Source organism: Nicotiana attenuata, chromosome 1 (assembly GCF_001879085.1).
Source record: "Nicotiana attenuata strain UT chromosome 1, NIATTr2, whole genome shotgun sequence".
Lineage (NCBI taxonomy): Eukaryota > Viridiplantae > Streptophyta > Magnoliopsida > Solanales > Solanaceae > Nicotiana > Nicotiana attenuata.
Genome location: NC_031989.1, coordinates 9,777,906 through 9,799,339, shown reverse-complemented (window position 1 = coordinate 9,799,339; position 21,434 = coordinate 9,777,906). Strand labels below are relative to the sequence as shown.

Sequence of the window (21,434 nt, the reverse complement as noted above, 5' to 3'; positions counted from 1 at the left end):
TAACTCAAAGAGCTACAACTTTCATGTTTTACGTTTTTCCAAATTCCAAACGGAACAGGGTGAAAAACCGCGGTTTTTCCGCGACCGCGGCAGAACCGCGTCAGAGTGTACTCGCGGACAACTGAAGAATCAGAGGGCATGTTTGGCCGCGGTTCCACTTCGACCGCGGCAAAACCGCGGCAGGAAGCGAAAATTTCAGGGACTAAAGTGCAAAACATGGGATTTTAAGTCCTAAACCCTATATTAAACAAAGGAGGCCGGCCAAGAACAAGAGTGGGACATATTTTGGACACAAATTAGACCTAAGGAGGCGGAGAGACACTACTTTAGGGTTAGACAACACCCTTGGAGGCAAGAACACATTGGGAGCAAGGTGGAGAATTCTTCTACAAGTTTTTCCTTCCTCTTCCTATTTTTCATTGTTGGTTATGACTTTTAGTATTGTAGTTTTACATACTATTATGAATAGCTAATTTGTTATCTAGAGTTTTGATAGAACCTTTTGTAGGATAAATTCTTGTTATGTTTTTATATAATTGAGCCATAGCTTTTCTCTATTTGTTCAACTACGTTTATATTCTGGTTGATTGAAGAGCTCTCAATTAGCTGTGCCTATTTAGTATGCATAACTCGGGAGAGAGTGCATATTTAGGTAATTGTTGAACAACACCACTCCCAAAGTATATGAGGGATCAATAACCGAGGGTTTAAAGGTGGGATTAGGGATAACGAAGCCTTGGGTGCGATCTGAAGTGAGCTGTATTAAAAGCCAGCTAGCGTAGCTCGGGAGAGTGCGTCTAATAAATTGTTGTAATTACTCGGGAGAGATTTACGGTAATAAGAGTGCTCATGATCGGTAGAAAATACTTAGGCAAAATTATAGAAGACATAGCGGGAAGGATTCCGACAATTGGGGAAATCATAACTCTAGACCTCCTTAATCTTTTCTCTAACCCTCAGTATCGTTAGTTGTTAATTTACTATTTTAATATGTTAGTTAATTAGTTAAACAGAAGAATCTTAATATCTATAAGTTAGAAATTGTTCAAGCTTGTCTTCTTGGTGATAGTGAACAGCTGTAGCTAAACATTAGTTCCCTGTGGGATTCGACTCCGGACTTGTAAACCGGATTATATTTGCAACGACCGCATTGTCCTTTTTATAAGGCATAGTTGGGCGTGATCATCTACCAAATGGTAGGTAGGCTCCTCGGAATTTTCTGAACCTGATCGCCACTTGAGTATGGTTTACTAAAAGCTTTTAGATTGCTGATGATTTTGCTGAACCTTGCAAATATTTCCTCAATGGATTCTCCTTATCCGGAAGAGTTCATAGTCATGAACCAACATATTAATGTGAGTTTCTTTAACTTTGTTGGTTCCTTCATAAGTAACTTCCAATTTATCCTACATTTCTTTGGTTGTATCGCAACTTGAGATTTTCTCATATTCCTCTCAACTTATAGCATTATAGAGTAAATTTTGTGCTTTGGCATTGACCTGAACAACTGCCATCAGCTCGTCTGTGTACTCATCTATATCTTCTGGATCAACAGGTGGTTGAGCAGTTGCTGGTAGTAGATAGTTCCCTTTTTTAATAACGCGCCATACTTTTACATCATAGGTGTAACGATCCGGCCGGTCATTTTGACAGTTGTAGCCCCATTCCCCCATTTGTTGCTCATTTTGTACTTTACAGTTGTTATATGACTTACTGGGTAGGTTAGTTAAGTTTCGGAGAGATTTCGAAACGAATTGAGACACTTAGTTTCAAAGTTGGAAGCTTAAGTTGAAAAGGCTGACCACATATTCACTTATGTGTAAACGACTCTGGAATAGATTTTTGATGGTTTTGTTAGCTCCGTGTAGTAAATTTGGACTTAGAAGCGTGTCCGGATTGTGATTTGGAGGTCCGTAGTCCAATTAGGCTTGAAATGGTGAAAGTTGAAAATTTGGAAAGTTTGACCGGGAGTGGGCTTTTTGATATCGGGGTCGGATTGGAGTTACAGAAGTTGGAGAAGGTCCGTGGTGTCATTTGTGACTTGTGTTCAAAATTTGAGGTCAATCGAACGTGATTTGATAGGTTTCGGCATCGTTTATAGAAATTGGAAGTTCAAAGTTCATTAGGCTTGAATCTATGTGCGAGTTTTTTTGATGTTATTTGAGGTGATTTGAGGTCTCGACTAAGTTCGTATGATATTTTGGGACTTGTTGGTATGTTTGGTTGAGGTCCCGGGGGCCTCGGGTTGATTCCGGATGGTTAACGGATCAAAAGTTGAATTTGAGAAGTTGTTGAAGTTGGGGTTTGCTGGCGTAATCGCACCTACGGAGCTTGATTTGTAGGTGCGGGGTGAGGTTCGCATATGTGAAGTTTGGAGGGGGTGAGCAGGTGGTAGCAGGTGCGAAGGATTTTCCGCACCTGCGTGGCCGCAGATGCGGTGAAGGGAGCCCATGAGCGGAATTGAGGCTGAGAGCTGGGTCCGCAGAAGCAGCGTTAAAGCTCGCAGAAGCGAGTCCGCAGTAGCGGAAGATTGGGCCGCAGGTGCGGAGGAAACAGTAGAAGCCAGCGTTGTGTCGCTCCTGCGAAGCCGCAGAAGCGGGTAATTATCCGTAGAAGCGGAAGGACTGGGAAGAACATATGAATACAAGGGTTCACGATTATTCTTCATTTTTGACATTTCAAGCTCGGTCTAAGGCAATTTTTGAGAGGGTTTTTGAGGAGATTCTTGAGGTAAGTTCCTTGTGCTCGTTTTTGATCAATATTCGTGTTTCCCCATTGTCTTTCCTACCTAGATTGTATGGTTTTGAGGTGAAATTCGGGGGTTTGAGGCTAGGGATTTAGAGAGTTTGATTTGGGAATTTGAGTGACGATTTGCTGTCGGATTTTGATACAATTTGTATGGTTAGACTCGTGGTTGAATGAGCTTTTCGATTTTGTGACTTTTATCGAATTTTGAGACGTGGGGCCGGGGGCCGACTTTGAGTCGATTTTTGACTTTTGATTAATAACTTCGTATTTTCTTGTAGAATTGTTTCCTTTAGCCCGTGTTGATTGTATTGTACTGCTTGTGGTTAGATTCGAGACATTTGGAGGCCGATTTGCGAGGCAAAGGTGTGTTGGAGTAGAGATTTGCTCGAATTGAGGTAAGTAACAGTTCTAAATCTGATTCTAAGGGTATGAAACCCCGTATTATATGTCTTGTGATTAGTTTGGAGGTGATGCACATGCTAGGTGACGGGCGTGTGAGTGTACACCATAGGAATTATGAGTTGGTCTATTCCATGGAACTGTAAAATTGAATAACCTATTGTTAGCTATATGCTCTCCATGTGTTATAGAAATTTGACTACAAATCATGTTAGAAATCATGTTTAGGCTATATGTTGGTACTGTAGGGACCCACAGAGGCCATGTTACCTGTTGAATTATCTACTAATTGCTGGTTGTACCCAGTCACAGTTTTATTTGCATATCATATCTCAGTCTCTATTGTTCCTTGTTGATACATTATATCATTTCCATTTCGGGCTGATTTTTTTATGATTTCTGAGAGACCGAGTGACTAGAGAGGTTGATTATTGAGTGAGGCCGGGAGCCTCGGGAGCCTGATTGTGAGGATATTGACACTATAGCACGTGAGTTATTCGTGCAACACGTGAGTTGTCCCTGCGGATCCAGATATTTGACACTATAGCACGTGAGTTGTCCGTGCGGATCTAGATATTGATATTATAGTACGTGAGTTATCCGTGAAGCACGTGAATTGTCGTGCGGATTATAGCGCTTGGGCTGAAGGAGCCTCACGAAGTCTGTATACACCCCCAGTGAGCGCAGGTACCTATTGAGAGTGAGTGCCGAGTGCTGACCTATTGAGGAAAGACTGAGTGATTGTTTCTCTGAGAGGATGCTTTTGATTTCATTATTGTTGCACTTAGCTGCCATATATCACTATCGTGAAGTTTCTGAAAGATATTATATTCTTTTTTACTTGAACTCTATAACTAATTTGACCTAAAATTGCCAAACTTGAAAGCATGCCTACTTTCCTATGTTGAAATTGCTGAAACTGAACTATAATTGCAAAGCTCATCACTACTTTCAGTTCTTTATTTAGTCTTGTTACTTACTGAGTTGGTTGTACTCACGCTACACCCAGCACTTCTTGTGCAGATTCAGGTATTTTCGATCACGGCGGGTGTTGACTTCTTTTGCTCAATTGACCATTTGGAGATTTCGAGGTAGCTGCCCGGTGTTTCGCAGACCTTGTCTCTCATTCCCTATCTTCCCGTTTATTGTATTTAGTTTCAGACTATAGTAGACAGTATTTTATCCAAACTCGTGATGTATAGATGCTCATGTACTCTGTGACACCCCGATGTTGGCATTGGCGGATCCAGGATTTTAAGGTCGTGGGTGCTCACTTTCTTTTAATATAAAGGTGCTATCAATCACATAATATAAGCGCAATTTATTCGAACGGGGCGATGAAAAAAATTAATGAGAAAATACGACTACTATTGTCATTATCAAAAAATGACTTCTAGCCACGAGTCATGATAATAATGTTAATATGTTATCATTACAAAAAAAGGACTTCCCTAGTCACAACTCACAACTGTGCTCGACGACTTTTCATATGTTGAAAACGATGAATAATAGCGTCATTACTGACACTTGCAAATATCTTACGCTCTACATAGCAAACTAAAAAACTATTTAAAAATTCATCACCGATGCTGTTACGAAGTTCACTTTTGATATAGTTCATGGATGAGAAAGCTCGTTCCACAGAAGCTGTAGCAACAGGAAGAATGAGAGTCAACTTGATAAGCAAATAAACAAGTGGCCAAGTTTGATGCAGATCTGACTTAACCAACACTTTAGCAAGATCACTAATTCCCTTCAAGTCAAAGAACCTCTTGTCAACACCACGGGCATAAACTATAAAACTATCAAGCTGACAACTGAGATCTCGAAGCTTGCTGCTATCAAACTCATTCGGATAATATTCGGCCAACCTCATTATTCTGTTCTTATCAAAATTACCAAATTAATTAACGGGATTTAAGCTAGCCATACCGAGGAGTAAGTCCGTACTCACAACATCAAAGCGACGATCAAGCTCTTGAAAATGCAAATCTATAACAGCATAAAAAATGTCGACACGCAAATGATGAGAATATGTAACATCAAGAGCTCTACGCTTCAACTTCCCAGGAAAGTAGCGAGCGTCCATCTTTGGAATCATTATATAATTTTTATCACAAAAAGAAGAGACATCTTCCATTAAAGATCCAAATTCACTCTTCCTCATTGTTTGTAATCGTTGCTTTGTAAGAGCAAGGAGTCCCATAGCATTGACAATATCTTGATCCATCCTTTGTAACGCACAAATCAACTCATTTGTCATTGTTAAAACTTTTAACATCAAGTGCAACATAAAAGCAAAATCAAATTCCTTAATCTTACCCATAAGACTTCCAGCAACAATTCTGTCAGCATAGTTTGGACATTCACGTGCAGTAAATTCAAGAACATTAGTAATCGATGGAAATAGGACAATAAGGTTATCCAACGTCTTATAATGAGAACCCCAACGAGTATCACCTGGTCGTTGAAGCCCACGCTCTTGATTTAATCCTCGTCCAGTATGCACTTCACCTGATTTGAACAACTCTTCTAACTTTTCAGCTTGATGTTCTCAAAGCAAATCCCTACGCTTAAACGATGCTCCAACAATATTTAAGACATTAGTAAGTATATAAAAAAAGTCATCTACTTCTGAATGCTTCTTTGCAAGAACCACAAGAGCTAATTGCAATTGGTGAGCGAAACAATGAATGCAATATGCTGATGGAGACTCATTCAAAATCAAAGTCTTAACACCATTTAGCTCTCCCTGCATGTTACTAGCCCCATCATAACCTTGCTTACGTATTTGCGTTGGACTTAATGAGTGATCAGAAAGAAAAGAGCAGATTGCCTTTTTCAACGACATAGCCGATGTATTACTAACATGAACAATACCAACAAATCTCTCTATGACTTCGCCTTCTTTATTAACATATCTCGAAACAAGTGCCCTTTGCTCCTCGTGTGATATATCTTTTGATTCATCAACTAGTATCCCAAAAAATCCCCATCCAGATCTTCAATGATAGCTTTGATTGTTTCTTTAGCACAAGCATCAACAATATCTTTTTGAATACTTGGAGAACACATCATTTCATTCTTGGAGAATTTTCTAATATAATGCTTCCAACATCCCGATCAATATCCCCATACCATTGCAAAAGCTCAAGAAAAATACCTCTATTTGTAGAAGATTGACTCTCTTCATGCCCACGAAATGGAAAACCTAGTCTCAAAAGAAATCTTGCCACATCCATTGAAGCACTTAAGCGACATCGAGACTCACTTTTTTCTTTCTCGGATTGTTTTTCAAAAGAAGTGCGAATTGATGTGATTGATTCATTAAATCAAGCATCCTATTGAAACACTTGTTGTGGATGCTATTTACTTCTCCAACATGAGCTTTAAATCTTTCAATAGTCTTGTTCCAAGCTTTAAAGCCATTTTTTGTAAAAGCATCTCCTGTATTTCCATAACTTTCATGTTCATTTTTGAACAAATAACAACACAAACAATATGCAGCATCTTACTATACTCCAACCACTTAGAATGTTGACTCTTAAACCAACCAGGACAAAACTGACGCATTATCTTCCCAAACTTAGTTGTAGGAAAATCATGATTCGCAGGCTGACAAGGCTTTTTTTTGAATATAATGTCTTCTAACTTCATCACGTATATTAGGGCTGTATTCTGTAATAGGCTTTCTATCTCCCGAATCAGCGTTGAGAGATTCTAAATCAATATTAGAAAGAAATGTGTCCCTCTGGATTTCCGAAGCTATGGATGAAGCAATAGATGGATTAGTAGAACTAGAACTTGGTTACCCAACATTCGTTCTTGTGACAAACCTATCCATCTCAATTCACGCTTGATGAAATATTCCTACAGAATAAGATTCAATTTTATTCGATTTTACCTAAAATTCAATTATAATTCAACTAAATCCTATTGGGGAACTCATTCCCCTCTATAACAATACAAATAATAAAGTAATAACAACATATTTAACCACATTGCACCGGAAAATTGATCACACTTCTTTATCACTAAAAATATCAGAAATATTTATTCTTTCGGAAGATAAGATGAAAACTTACAAAATTTTGAAGCAGTGAGCCAATGAGGATATATTCATCAATCGCACAAACTGATGCTAATAACCTACATTTATCCCCAAATAAATCAGTTTTGAAATTAAGTCAGAAATGGAGATAAATTTATTTTTCATTTTTTGACAAGTAAGCATAACTATTGTTTATTTTCCACAAATAATTACAATCGGTGGGTGTATTCATAAATAAAAAAAATTACTGAATTTATTTTACAAAGCATATATAATAAGAATTGTAATTTGTAAAACCTAATATCTTCAATAGAATATTGCCATATATACCCAAAATCTCTAGCTTAAATCAAAATACCAAATCTTATTACCTTGTTCCTTGTGTTTTAATTTTGAGATGAGGAGGTCAAGAAAATTTGTTGTTCACTTTGTAACATGCGAATTGCGAAACCTACAAGAAGAACTGGAGAAGCCGAGGCCCGAGAGGAATTCTATTTTAATATTTTGGTTTGGTATCTTTTGAAAGCCTACCGATATTTTAACTAGTGGAGGATTCTTTTTCTCCTTTTCCTCATCTAATTAGTAAACAAGAGGAAATAAAAAAATGGGGAAAAAGAAAGTAAAAGAAGGTAAGTAATAAATAAGCAAACAAGGAAGTCAACGATTCATTTAATAAGGAAAAGTATTATTTTTTGGAAAACAAAAATGTTGCCAGCTAGATTCGATCTCGGGACGTTAAAGTATCCAAGCGCCCAAACTTCAGCCTCCAAACCAAATCACCCATTAGACTTTTTGGTTATTGGGTGCTTGCTAATATATTATATCAGTTTTCATAAAATTTCTATATTAGTATACCGAGTCCCCGTCGGAGTCAGTGGGTGCTGCAGCACCCAGAACCTTACAAGTGGGTCTGCCCCTGGATGTTGGGAGTTTCCGCGTTGTGTTTTGGTTTTCTACCCCGTTTATGAGAATTTTTGTTATTTAGAACCACTTTGATTCATTTTATGTTAAATGTTGGGAATATTTTGAAAATATCGGCTTGCCTAGTACCACGTTAGGCGCCATCAAGAGAGGTTAGGATTTTGCATATATTTTCATACGCACTTTCCAGTGAGAAAAGTGTTGTCCATTAAAATATGGTGGCCTAACTTGCGATGTTCCTTCTTGAAAGAGTGCTCCCACAATTACTTGAGTTGCCATGATCTTTTCTCACAAGCAGTTAAGCAAAAAGTGCGATACTAGCTCTGATACCAATTGAAAGTACATGGGGGGGGGGGGGGGGTTAGGGGAGGGGAGTGAATTGCTTATTTAAAAAATATATTGTAAGCAGTTGACTAGTTTACCAATTAGTGAACTAGAAATAGAAACAAGATAATAGTAGTGCAGAAATAAAGTGCAGGAATTAAAAACACCAGAATTTTATACTGGTTCGGATTCAATGTGAATCCTAGTCCAGTCCCCTTGGGTTGCAAGGGTGTTCTCTTTTAGTGATCGAAGTTTCTTGCGTACAGAATAGTTGATGTAGCTTTACAAAAACAGACTAATCTCTATGTCACTTTTCTCTTCTTGATACAATGCCTCACTGTCGCGCCTCCTTTTTCTCGCGAAATCGGGTTGTGACATTTCTGGGACAACTCTTTTTTGAGAGGGTAGGGAATTGGAATTGAAAGAGTCGCCACCTAACGAATTAAGGTGTGTTAGGGCACCTAGAGCAGATAACTCATGTTGTACTAGTTTACATCACCAGAGATCGGGTAAGGGCTCGAAATTACCTTGAGGGGAAGGTGTTAGGCACCCCTCGAGGTCCACAACGGTGGGTCCCGGTCGAACTTAACTTATGAATTAGTCTAATAAAGAAACGAGAGGAATATTTAATTGGGATGAGGGGTCCTAAATTTTTTAGCCTAAAGGATCACCCCGTGCAACATAAATAATACTTCGTAACTCCCGCGAGTTAAGGTGTTACTCATAGAATTCAGCGGGCACAAACTATCATCTTCTGCTACCCGATTACTATCTTTAAGTTGTTACCTAAAGCGCTCTAATTGATTCTAGTCCGATTCGTATGCGTGCACTACCCGTCCCTTACCTATGGCCCTGGAGGTATTAGGACCTCTATTTGGGATAGTTCTAGACTAAACCTAGGTTGCTCAAAATGTAAAAGTCTAGGCGACAAGTAAAAAAAATTAGGACTTTCAGATAGCAAGCAAATATAGGCTCATGTTGACCTCCACACATAAACAACAAAAGCATGCAACTGATTCAGCAAACCTTATTAACTTTAAAGTCCTATAGGTAGGATGTCTATACGAGAAACAGAGTGCAGAGGCAGTATTATCAAGGCGAGTGTTAAAACCTGTTGTTTGCCTACTGATTTTATTCAGCATGGTATGGGCAGTTCAGGCAGTAATAGATCACAATTATAATCCAAAATTATTAAGTCCTACAGGTATATTGCCTAAGTGATTGCCAAGGGCGAATGTATTCAGAATCAATTGATAGAATCCTATAGGCATGATTTCTACGAGTTTGATGATTACAAACATATAGACATGATTTCTAGGTGTAGTACTGACTTTAACTTACAGAGATTGGTTATATTCTCTTTTAATCCTCTAGGCATGACCTCTAATTGCTGTACTTAAGTTTTATAGGCATGATTTCTAGGTTTGAAACTGGTTTTAGTCCTATAGGCATGGTATCTACTATTGAATTGATTTAAATCCTATAGGCATGATTTCTAACTGATTTCTTCATATAGGCGTGATTGCTACGAGCCGTGTATGGGCAGACTTTATGCATATTTCCAGAAAATCGATCAAATCAAACATCGAGGTCCTATAGGCATGATTGCTAATGCACATTTGTTGGATTGATAGATCCTATGAGCAGGATTTCTAATATGCATTTTAATGCTAACTCTCTAGGAAGGACTTCTAATATGCAAACACAGAGTTAACACAATCAATGATATTCCTATAGGCAGGATTTCTAAGCACAATATAGAACTCATATGGTTTTTACCAAATGAACAGAATTGACAGTATAATTAAATCCTATAGGCAGGATTTCTACCCAGTTTACCAAAATGAAATAAGAAAACCCCCCAGCTTTACTAAATATCCCATAATCTGTTATTACAAAGTTATTACAGATCAGAATAGCAAAATTGCATAATAGTAATGAGACACTATAGGGAGCCTTCATTAGGCCCAAATAAACCTGGGAACCAGGCATTCCAACCATAACAACTCTGAGGCACAACATAGTGATTCATCCATAGCACATTAGAACCAGGTTTCCAGTGTGTCGAAGTTCCCAAGGGCCTCAGGCACCCAGAGCAACGCTCACACCAGAACCATACATTCAGAAGATAGCTCATAGGAGATTGGAAAACCAGTCTCCAATGTGTCAGAGTTCACAGGAGTCTCATGTGGACCCTGAGCAGTGCTCACACTGGAGTGCTTGATATCCTAAGGGACTAAGAGTGAGGGATTTAAAATCAGTACATAAAAGGAGGTAGGGGCAGGTTTAAAATAGTTTGATTTCAGAAGAAGCAAGGTTTAAAACACAGAGTTGCAGGCAGAACTGCACCAAACAAGGTTAAGCTCAAACACATAGTTCAAGTAAGTTAAAAGGTCTGGTTAAGCTAAACATTCATGCTAGTACCTAGGACAATCATTGTTTAATCACAGAAGCAATTAGGCAAAACAATTAAGTTGACTAGACACATACGAAAATCTGTAGAGTTAGGATTAATGAACCAATTTCATGCTAAAAGTATTATAGGGATACTAAGTTCAGAACAAGTGTAAGATTAGCAAATAGTGCATGAAACAAATTTAGACATTAGGCTAACTTATAAGAGGATTCATATCAGTGTTAACCATAAGATTAGAAGAGAGTCATAGGAGCATAAGAAGTAGAATCATGCTAAAGGTAGGGTTCAGAACATGCTGTTCAAGCAACACTGATTAAGAAATCATGGAGAATGAAATAACAAGGGATTAGGGCTTATCAATTAAGCAAGGAAACAGGTAGATATGCTACAACAGTTAAGTTCCAGAATAACTTGGCCTTGGCTTTCAGCCGGCCAAAACCAGAGACAAATTAGCACAGAATTAGAATAAGAGAGCTTAAGTTTTTAGTGAGAGTATGAGAGTTCGAGTCTGTCCTAAAGGGAAGAGGGGAAAGGGTTTAAATAGTGTTCAATTAGGCAGACAAATACAACAACAACAACAACAAACCCAGTTTGACCCTAACATGAGGGGTCTGGGGAGGGTAGTCTGTACGCAGACCTTACCCCTACCTAATGCAGGTAAAGAGGCTATTTCCAATAGACCCTCGGCTCAGGAAGGAAGAAGAGGAAAGCAAGGAAGGAAGAAAGATGTAAGAGAAAAGAAATGGGAGAGATAAAGGATAAGTAGTACCAAATAATAGCAACAGAGAATACAATACCTGAGGCGAAAAAACCACATAACATAATAAAAAAATCTAAGCATATGAAGAGACATGCATGATACTAAGACTATCGGTGAACAACTACAAACTACCTGCTAACCTTCTACCTTAATCCTCGACCTCCACAACCTCCTATCAAGGGTCATGTCCTCAGTGAGCTGAAGTAGCGCCATGTCCTGCCTAATCACCTCTCCCTAGTACTTCTTAGGTCTACTCGACCTCTTCTCAAACTCTCCATGGCCAACCTTTCACACCTCTTGACAGGAGCATCAATGCTTCTTCTCTTAACATGTCCGAACCATCTCAGCCTTGACTCCCGCATCTTGTCCTCCACGGAGGCTACTCCCACTCTGTCCTGGATAGCTTCATTCTTAATCATATCTCTCCTGGTACACCCACACATCCATGTCAACATCCTCATCTCTGCTACACTCCTCTTCTGCACGTGGGAGTTCTTGACTGGCCAACACTCAGCCCCATACAGCATAGCCGATCGAACCACCACACGATAGAACTTACCCTTAAGTCTTAGCGGCATATTCCTATCACACAAAACACCAGAAGCGAGCCTCCACTTCATCCATCCCGATCCGATGCGATGTGCGACATCTTCGTCAATCTCCCCGTCAATTAGGCAGACAAATAAGGGACTAAATCAAACATACGCAAATAAGGAACGACAATAATTCTGAAATCAATTTGAAGTCATGTTCAATCAATTAGCAGGACATAACAGCGTGTAATCAGGCAAGAACTACTCAGAATAAGGTAGGGAAATAATGAGAACAAGGTAAATCGAGCAAAACAAGGAAACATCAGTACCATACAAGAAAGGAAAGATTAAAATCTCAGTAAAGGATTTCAAAACCCTAGTTTTTGGATAAACCATAAAATGATCAGCGGAGTAAATAAGGTAAACGAGAGAATATTCAAAAGGCAAACCATAAAATCAGCACAATATCACATAATGAACCTAGACAGGAATTTTAAAAGATAACAGAATCAACTAAGATCTGAAAAAACCCTAATGTTAAGGGTAAGTATATTTAGTCAGAAATAGTCAAAGGAAAATAAAAAATAAAATATGCATAGGCAGATATACGAAACATTAAAGAAAAATGTTTAATAGAAATAAGAACCATAATAGACCTTAAAAGATCTAAACCCTAATTTTAGGGCAAATAAAGCTAGTTAGAAATATCAACGAAAATCGCGATAAAATGCACATAGATAGATATACGGGAATATTAAGAAAATATTTAACAAAATAGAGGAACTATAATAGATCTTGAAAAGATTTGAACCCTAGATTTTAGGGTAAACGAAAAATCGAACCAAATCTCAGATATTCATACCAAAAAGACGAAGAATGAAAATAGATGAAAAAGAATGAAGGTTTGAACCAGATTTGGTCCGGAATAAGGAAATTGGCTTGCCATGTTAGGCAAGCAATTACGTTATGCCATAAACGAGTAGCCAATAGCGAGAAAGGATCAATAAGGTAAGAAAATCCCCGATTGATTCCATATCTGGCTGGAATCGAAAGGGATTAGGGGTGACGACGCTAAGGTTTTAGTGGAGAGAAGAGAAGATGAGAGAGAGAGTGTATAGAGACGGCGGGATGGGTGAAATGATTAGGGTTTATATGGGTTAGGTTAATTAAAAAAGGTTGGGGTGATGTGGACCGTTGATTTCGGAGATCAACGGTCCTGATTCAAGGGTTCTGGGTCGGGTTATAATAAATGGGTGTGGGATTGGTTAATGGGTTAAGGGTATTGGGTATTTGATGTTGGGCTGGTGTATTGGGCTGGGGATAATTGGGTAGTGTATTGGTCCGAAATTGGGTTTTTTTAGGGGCTAGATTTTAAATACCCAATTTAACCAATAAATAATTTATAAAAAATATTTAATAAATAACAAAAATATCACTTGTGCATGAAAATAATTTAAAATAATCACTTAATATTATAAAAATATAAAAAGTCATTTTTATATAAATAATGTAATTATGCATATATATGGGCTATTATTGCAAAATATGCAATTTTAGCCTAAGAATGCAAAAAATAAATATATATAAAATCTTTAAAGCTTAATAAGGATATAAATGATGAAACATTAGATAATAAATTATTATAAAATTATTTTTTATGCAATTAATAATTATTTATTTAAAAAAATGCAGGAATAAATTGATTAGAAGCGCTTAAAAATTATAGAAAATTACGGAAAAATACTTGGTGTTGCTCATGCACTATTTTAAAGATATATATATATATATATATATATATATATATATATATATATATGCATACATACATATTTGAAATATGTGAGAGAAAAATTGGGTACCAATAGCTGTCCCTCTTTACCCGGGAAGGATGAAAGAGTTATCGGGTAAAGAAATGATGGCCGATTTTGGCCGAATGGGGTGTTTTTGAAAAATATTGGCCGCACCCTGGTCTCTGAGCTGCCTACATATCCCTAATTTTATAAGAATCAGGCCGTGTGTAGTTCTGGACCCAACGGTGAATGAAACCGATGGAATTGTTATAGGAATAGGCGTATGTTTTGGAAATGGTACTTTTGGGAGGATAGTATCGGATGGATTTATGTGGAGTTATGAACGTGAATCTGAAGCGTAACGGATGCGTCATAGGGCAGATATCTGAACGGTCATAGAGTAAAGGCGAGTAATTGACGGGAGTCGGTTACGTTTGAAATAATGGCAGGGTGTAAATGGCATGAGCGGAAACCGGAGCGAAGGTTGCTCCTGTTTGAAGAACGGTTAACTCCTGAGTTACCTGCAAAACATAAAACACGATACGTGCAAATATATATGGATTACTGCGAGAATTTAAACGTGATGCAAATTCCCTTTGGACCATGAAGGTTGTCTTTGGACAGTGAGGATGACGTCCTTAGACCATGACGTCCTGGGCGATGAATCATGAGATAAAGGATTCGCAGGCAGTGAGATGATGTTCTCGAGCCATGATATGGTATCTTAAGGCTATGAGGATGATGCCTTCGGACTATGACGCCTTCGGACAGAGACACAGTGATGCATATGAGCAAAACAAGACAGAGCTTAGTCTTGTATAGGATCGGGACAGAGCTTAGCCCCGAAAAGGCAAGATGGTACTAAGTTCCAAATAGGGTGACGTCCAGTCGTCGGACAAAGAAAGGAAGAGCTTAGCCTTATGCAACTGGGAGGCAGGGCTTAGCCTCATACAAAGAGAAGGCAATGCTTAGACTTATGCAAATAAGGAGGCAGAGCTTAGCCTAATGCAAGATTTGAGACAGGGCTTAGTCTCATTCAAAGAGAGGGCAATGCTTAGCCTTATGCAAATAGGGAGGCAGGGCTTAGCCTCATGCAAGATTTGAGACAGGGATTAGTCTCATGCAAAGAGAAGGCAATGCTGAGCCTTATGCAAATAGGGAGGCAGGTTTTAGCCTCATGCAAGATTTGAGACAGGGCTTAGTCTCATGCAAAGAGAAGGCAATGCTTAGCCTTATTCAAATAGGGAGGCAGGGCTTAGCCTCATGCAAGATTTGAGACAATGCTTAGTCTCATGCAAAGAGAAAGCAATGTTTAGCCTTATGCAAATAGGGAGGCAGGGCTTAGCCTCATGCAAGATTTGAGACAGCGCTTAGTCTCATGCAAAGAGAAGGCAATGATTAGCCTTAAGCAAATAGGGAGGCATGGCTTAGCCTCATGCAAGATTTGAGACAGGGCTTAGTCTCATGCAAAGAGAAGGCAATGCTTAGACTTATGCGAATAAAGAGGCAGGGCTTAGCCTCATGCAAGATTTGAGACAGGGCTTAGTCTCATGCAAAGAGAAGGCAATGCTTAGCCTTATGCAAATAAGGAGGCAGGGCTTAGCCTCANAAAACCTTGCCCCCGGTTGCCTTGATTTCCATTGTTATTCCACCCGCCTTGACCATTGTTGTTATTCCAATTATTATTGTTCCCGTTCCAATTGCCTTGATTGTTACCTTGGTTACCCCAATTGTTGTTTTGATTGTTGTTGTTCTAATTGCCACCTCGTTGTTGTTGGTTGTTATTATTCCAATTACCGCCGCCTTGTTGATTGCCCCAATTTCCTTGGGGGCGCCATTGTTGATTCCCTTGATTTCCTCTATTCCCTTGGTAGTTATTGACATATTGACATTCCTCACTTTGATCATCATAGCACTCATTCGAATAACCACCACCATCATTGTTGTTGTCAAATTGCTCACAATTACCTTGAGGTTGTTGTTGCCCTCTTTGCCCCCTTTTTAACATAGAAACACCTTCCATTGCGTTGACTTGGCGCGGGTTTTGGACTTGTTGCAATTGCGCCTTCGCCAATTGATTCATAGTTGTTGTAAGCTCGGCAATAGCTTGGCCATGATCATTCAATTCCTTGTGCAAATGAATGACCGTGGGGTCACCTTGGGGTACATTTGCTCGGCTTTGCCATGCCGAAGAGGTGTCGGCCATTTCATCAAGTACATCAAATGCCTCTTGGTAAGAAAGTTTCATAAAGTTCCCTCCGGCCAATTGGTTCACAATGCACTGATTCGTGGTGTTGATGCCCCGATAAAAAGTTTGTTGTATCATCGCCTCGGTCATGTCGTTATTAGGGCACTCCTTCACCATTGTTCTATATCTTTCCCATATCTCGTGCAAAGGTTCCGTTGGCATTTGCTTGAAAGCTAGAATCTCATCCCGAAGAGCCGCCATATGATTTGGAGAAAAGAACTTGGCAATAAATTTGTCCGCCAATTCATCCCATGTGGTGATAGAATGATTGGGGAGTCTTTCTAACAAATCCAACGCTTTACCCAGAAGAGAGAACGGGAAAAGCCTCAATCTCAACGCATCCTCGGGCACGTTTGTCTGCTTGCTACCCCAGCATGTATCTACGAACCCCTTCAAGTGCTTGTAGGCATTTTGATCGGCGGCGCCCGTAAAATACCCTCTTTGCTCGAGCAAGGTCAACATAACATTTGTGATTTGAAAGTTCCCCGCCCGGATTCGGGGAGGAACAATGGCACTCGCATACCCTTGATTAGGGAGAACTCTTGGGACTACTCTTGGCGGTGGCGGAGGAGGGTCTAGAATAGGATTGTTGTCATTGGCCTGATGGCCTCTACGTGGAGCTTGAGGTACGGGAAGCTCATCATGATCAATATCTTCTACCTCCTCCCCCGCCATGGCATTGCCAAGAGGGTCATTAGCATTTAAAGCCATAGTACCTGAGTAGTCGACACAAACAAAATTAGTAAACAAGAAGGAAAGAGAAGCAAAACACAAAACTAACTAAACAGATAGTCAACACCGTAAGCTCCCCGGCAACGGCGCCAAAAAGTGATCGCTGCCAACTCGACGCTACACCACGGTAGGAAGAGCGGGTCGCAATACCTTTTACCCGAATAGTGGTCGGGATCGATTTCCACAGGGAGCTAGTAGTGGAGTTGGATTTTCTGTCTAGTCTAGAGATGTGTTTGTGCTCCTAATGTCACTTCAAACATTCTTGGTTTTTTTTGATTTTATAACTACTATGATAAAACTAATGATTAATGCTAATTTATGCTACTAGAATATTGCAAAGTTGTATCTAATGAGAAGGAAGGCACTAGGGTCGTGGCATTACCTAGGTGGTTAATTGACGGGTAGATGTTACTAAGGATAGATTGACATCTTTGGGGCTTATGCTATAACCATTGCACAATTGTACCCACTCTCACACCTCTCGGTAGAGAGAGTGATTTTGCCCAATTGACTCTCTCGAGACCAATTGGGTAGGCCAATTAGATCAGGCAACTAGGGTTCAAGTAGGGTGATTACTCTCTCGAGATTTAACCCGTTAATTGGGACTATCATTTCTCATGAGTCCATCCCAATTCCTTGTTGAGTCAATTTTGGGGTCATAAACTCTCTTTCTCAAGAAGAGTCAAACCCACAAAGCTTGAATCAGTGTTTGCAACCACCAATTCTTAAATAAAAACATTAAATCAACCCAAATAACAAACACCCATAATCAATCTAACCCTAGATGGCAACACCCATCAATTACCCACACTAGGGTTGAGCCACAAGCCTAGCTAATGGGTTTAGCTACTCATGCTAGATACAGAAATTGAAGAAATATATGAAGAACTAAGCATATTAATTGATTACTAAGAAGAAACTACAATAATCTATTGTTAATGAAGAGCAAAAGTGCCAAAAATGGCTACGAAAGTGAGTCTCACGAGCGCAGCTAAGTCTGGAATATAAAAACTTGACCTAAAAATGGTAAAATGTCCTATTTATACTAGGCTGGAAAATCTGGTAAAAATACCCCTGCGGGGTCAGTGCGGGCCGCGCAAAATGGACTGCAGCCGCACTGGCTCTTGGACTTCAATTTATGCTTCTCTGAACTTGAGGACCGCGGACCGCGTGAAAATGTACCGCAGCCGCGGTGGAAGTTGGCGCGACCGCACAAAAATGAGCGCGGGCGGCATTGCTTGGAATTGGCAAAATGTGAGCTCTCTGAATCTCTGCTCCGCGGACCGCACAAAAGAGTAGCGCGGCCGCGGAGCCTGACCGCGGACCGCGTTAATCGTACCGTGCCTGCGTTGCCTCCAGCTTGAAAATGCCAACTCTCTGAACCTCCCAGTGCGGCCGCATTCACCTTTGCGCGGTCCGCACTAGGTTCTCTTTTCCTCAATTTACTTAGTCTTTGACACTTGAGCAGGTTTCACTCCTTTTTAAGCCGATCTTTGACATTCGTCGCTTTGTCGATCAAACCTGTAATCAAGCACAACTTGTGAGCATTTTGGGACTATTTCGTAGCAATTTATAACCAAAGCATAGGCAGGTAGGGGCATAAAACATGTTAAAATCCCGACTTATCAACTCCCCCAAACTTAAACCTTTGCTTGTCCTCAAGCAAACAAAATAAGACCCACCCCTTAAAGGACAATCCAAGTAATTCCAGCTATCCTAAAGTAACCTCAACAAGCATCAATTGGGACTAACCATTGCCCTCAACACAAATGGATCATTAACAACATTCAAACCTTGAAAACTATGGATCAAGTATGACACAAGAGCATTAAGAATTGACTCATTACATCAAAGAACTCTCTCAATTACTTTGGTCTCTATGGATCCCAAACTCATACATCCTCAACTCTCCCTAAGCAAACCTCACCTTTTAGAGTATAAGCACACAAACCGAGGTTAATAGGAGTTCACTCGTCTCTCTCAAGGAAAGGTCACAAGTCCGGCTCTAGGTACCATATTCTTGACCCTCATGTTAGTATCCACTAATGCGAGTTTCATCCAACTCAAGATAATATAGGGCTTTTGTGGAGTTAATGTGAAGGCTTTTGGGTAAGGGTAGGATATGTTTTTGTTCAAGTGGGTTCAATCTTCCCTTAAGCACTTCTTTTGATTCATTGGCACAATTCACTTGACTCTTTGAGTCATTTCACCTCTTCCAAGGGGTTAGAGAGACACTTCGTCACTCTTTCTTACGCAATTCAAAACATTTCTCCTTTTTCTACTTTTTCCACACCTTTTTCACTTTTGTTTTTGTTTGAATCCCTTTTTATTCTTTTTCATATTGGGCTTTCTTTTTGTCTTTTTCTTTTCTTTCTTTTTCATTGCCTTCCTTTTCTTTTTCTTCTGTACCTTTTACCCCTTTTTGTTTCCTTTCTTGTCTCTCCCCCCAAACTTAGACTTTGCTATTACTCAAGGGAAGATGTGGGTGCTAAGAGAGGGTAGAATTTAGAACGGGTATAGGCTTGTAGCATTGGTTCTTGAAAGAAGAAGGTTTAAGGCTCAAAAGGGTTAGCTAGGGATTATCTCATAGGTAGGCTATGGAATTGTTCAACTTATCATTTGGATCAAGGAGAGCCTATAATCACTTCTCGAGTCGAACTTCACTCAAAATTTTGCCTCAACAAACATTCGGGGCAAGTTCTAGACCATTGGCTCGGGACTTGGACTCATAATTCAATTTCTCACCACACACACTCAAGGATTACTTAAGACATAGAGTCGAGGGCCCACAACAACCTTAGATACGATTGAGCACACAATAGTCCCGAAGACCACATGATATTTGTTTGGTCAACTCAAGAGTCTCAAGGTCACTACTTTCACCAACCTAAACACAACCACTTGTCTTTGACCATGGGATCAAAGGCAAATGTGTTAGGCCTAAGTGAAGCTATGATTGAAGTACTCTTAACTAAAAACTACTAAAAACAAAAGAAAAAGCAAAAACGGACTCAAACCCTTAAGAAGGTTGTCACGCCATCCATCATTGGGAAGAGCCATCCGGTTCACACAATACTCTACCCTTGGAAAGAACCGTGGCCTTAAGAAAACCAAGGGCTTATTGAAAACGCCAAAAAACAAAACAAAGGGCTGCGAGCCTAACTATGAAGCTAAGAATGAATTTTTTTTACGAAAATACGAAAATAGAAAATAGAGTGAATATTTACAATAGGGGCTTAGAATATACAACGGGGGGATGAATATGTACAAAAATGTAACTTTATATACAGACCAAAGAGAGAATAAACAGTACGATAAAAGTACTGAATGTAAAGTTATATACATACCAAATAGAAAATCAACCAAAAACATAAACTGAGTCAACTAATATATACAATCATCCAGATAATCAACAAAAAAGTAGGGCGCACCCCCACGAATAAAAGCTGGCATTGTCCCCAATGCCAACTATCAAAATAAGCATAAAAAATTCACTAGAAAGGATATAGGGGCTCCCTAAGCCTGGTCCGTCTGCATGGGATCATCAGTGGTCCCCAAGTCCTCTGTATGTGCGGGAACCTCAGACTGGTTCCCGGTCTCCTGCTGCTCAGCTGCTGGGACTGGGGCCTGTTCCTGGACCGGCTGGATGTTAGGTGCATCATGTGGCAAACTGGAGGGGGCCTCCTGTGGGGCTGCCACCTCATTAACTGCATCAGTTGTACTGGGGAGCTTCCTCTTCTTCCTTGGCGCCTGGGTGCCTGCTCCTGCTGTGGCTCTGCTACTGGTGCTGCTGGGGCTGGGGCTGGGTCCCTGAATAGCAAGTCTAGAGGCAAAGAACCCAGGTTTTAAACTATCCTAAACTATCAATTAAATGAAAAAGAAGAAGCTAAAATTACTGGGCAAGGAATTAAAATGAAAATATGAAATTAATTAATCACAAATGCACGAAATGTTACCGGGTTTGTGAAGATGGAATGCAATTAGTCCAAGCAAGCAAGAGTTACGGTCTCAGAAAGGGATGAACAGTAGTTCTAGAGCTCAGAGTTTTCAGAGTTCGAAAAGGGTACACTGAGACCCTAGGGCTCTATTTATAGAAAATGATGCGGGCCCCATGCTCACCTACCAGCGCGGCCGCGCAAGACGGACCGCGGACCGTGCTGGATTTCACCAAATGAAGTTTCAGTAGGCAACCTCCGCAGATCGTGTAAAAGCAGACCGCGGCCGTGAAGGCCACCGCGTACCGCACTAACTGGAATGCGGCCGCGGTGGAAAACTTCAGAGACCATCATTGTTGGACCATGCCAGTGCGGACCGTGCTAAGGTGACCGTGGCCGCACTGGCAAACTTCAGACTGTTTAATTTGTTCCAACTTATTTTGCACTACATCAACACAATCCCTGCAACATCTCACAACCAATTAGCTCAAAAATCCTAAACTATAAATAAAATCAAAGAGAAAGAAAAAGACATGGGTCGCCTCCCAAGAAGAGCCTGATTTAACGTCGCGGCACG

The 21,434-nt window shown here is 40.0% G+C and overlaps 1 protein-coding gene across 1 annotated transcript; it reads right to left on the bottom strand.

Annotated features, from left to right (window-relative positions):
- LOC109232907 (zinc finger MYM-type protein 1-like) lies at nucleotides 5,051-21,208 on the bottom strand. Its single transcript, XM_019398602.1, has 3 exons — nucleotides 21,046-21,208; nucleotides 5,780-6,120; nucleotides 5,051-5,683 (listed from the first exon to the last, which is right to left on the bottom strand). The coding sequence occupies exons 1-3, from the start codon at nucleotides 21,206-21,208 to the stop codon at nucleotides 5,051-5,053; spliced, it is 1,137 nt and encodes a 378-aa protein (XP_019254147.1).

Bases quoted from the DNA above. Each gene is read 5' to 3' on its own strand.
- LOC109232907 (XM_019398602.1), bottom strand. From the start codon at position 21,208: ATGGTCTCTGAAGTTTTCCACCGCGGCCGCATTCCAGTTAGTGCGGTA. The intron at 6,121-21,045 runs GTAGGTGAGCAT...TTGGGATACTAG, and splicing joins CGTCTTGCGCGGCCGCGCTG to TTGATGAATCAAAAGATATA. The intron at 5,684-5,779 runs GTAGATGACTTT...CAAGCTGAAAAG, and splicing joins TTGCAAAGAAGCATTCAGAA to TTAGAAGAGTTGTTCAAATC.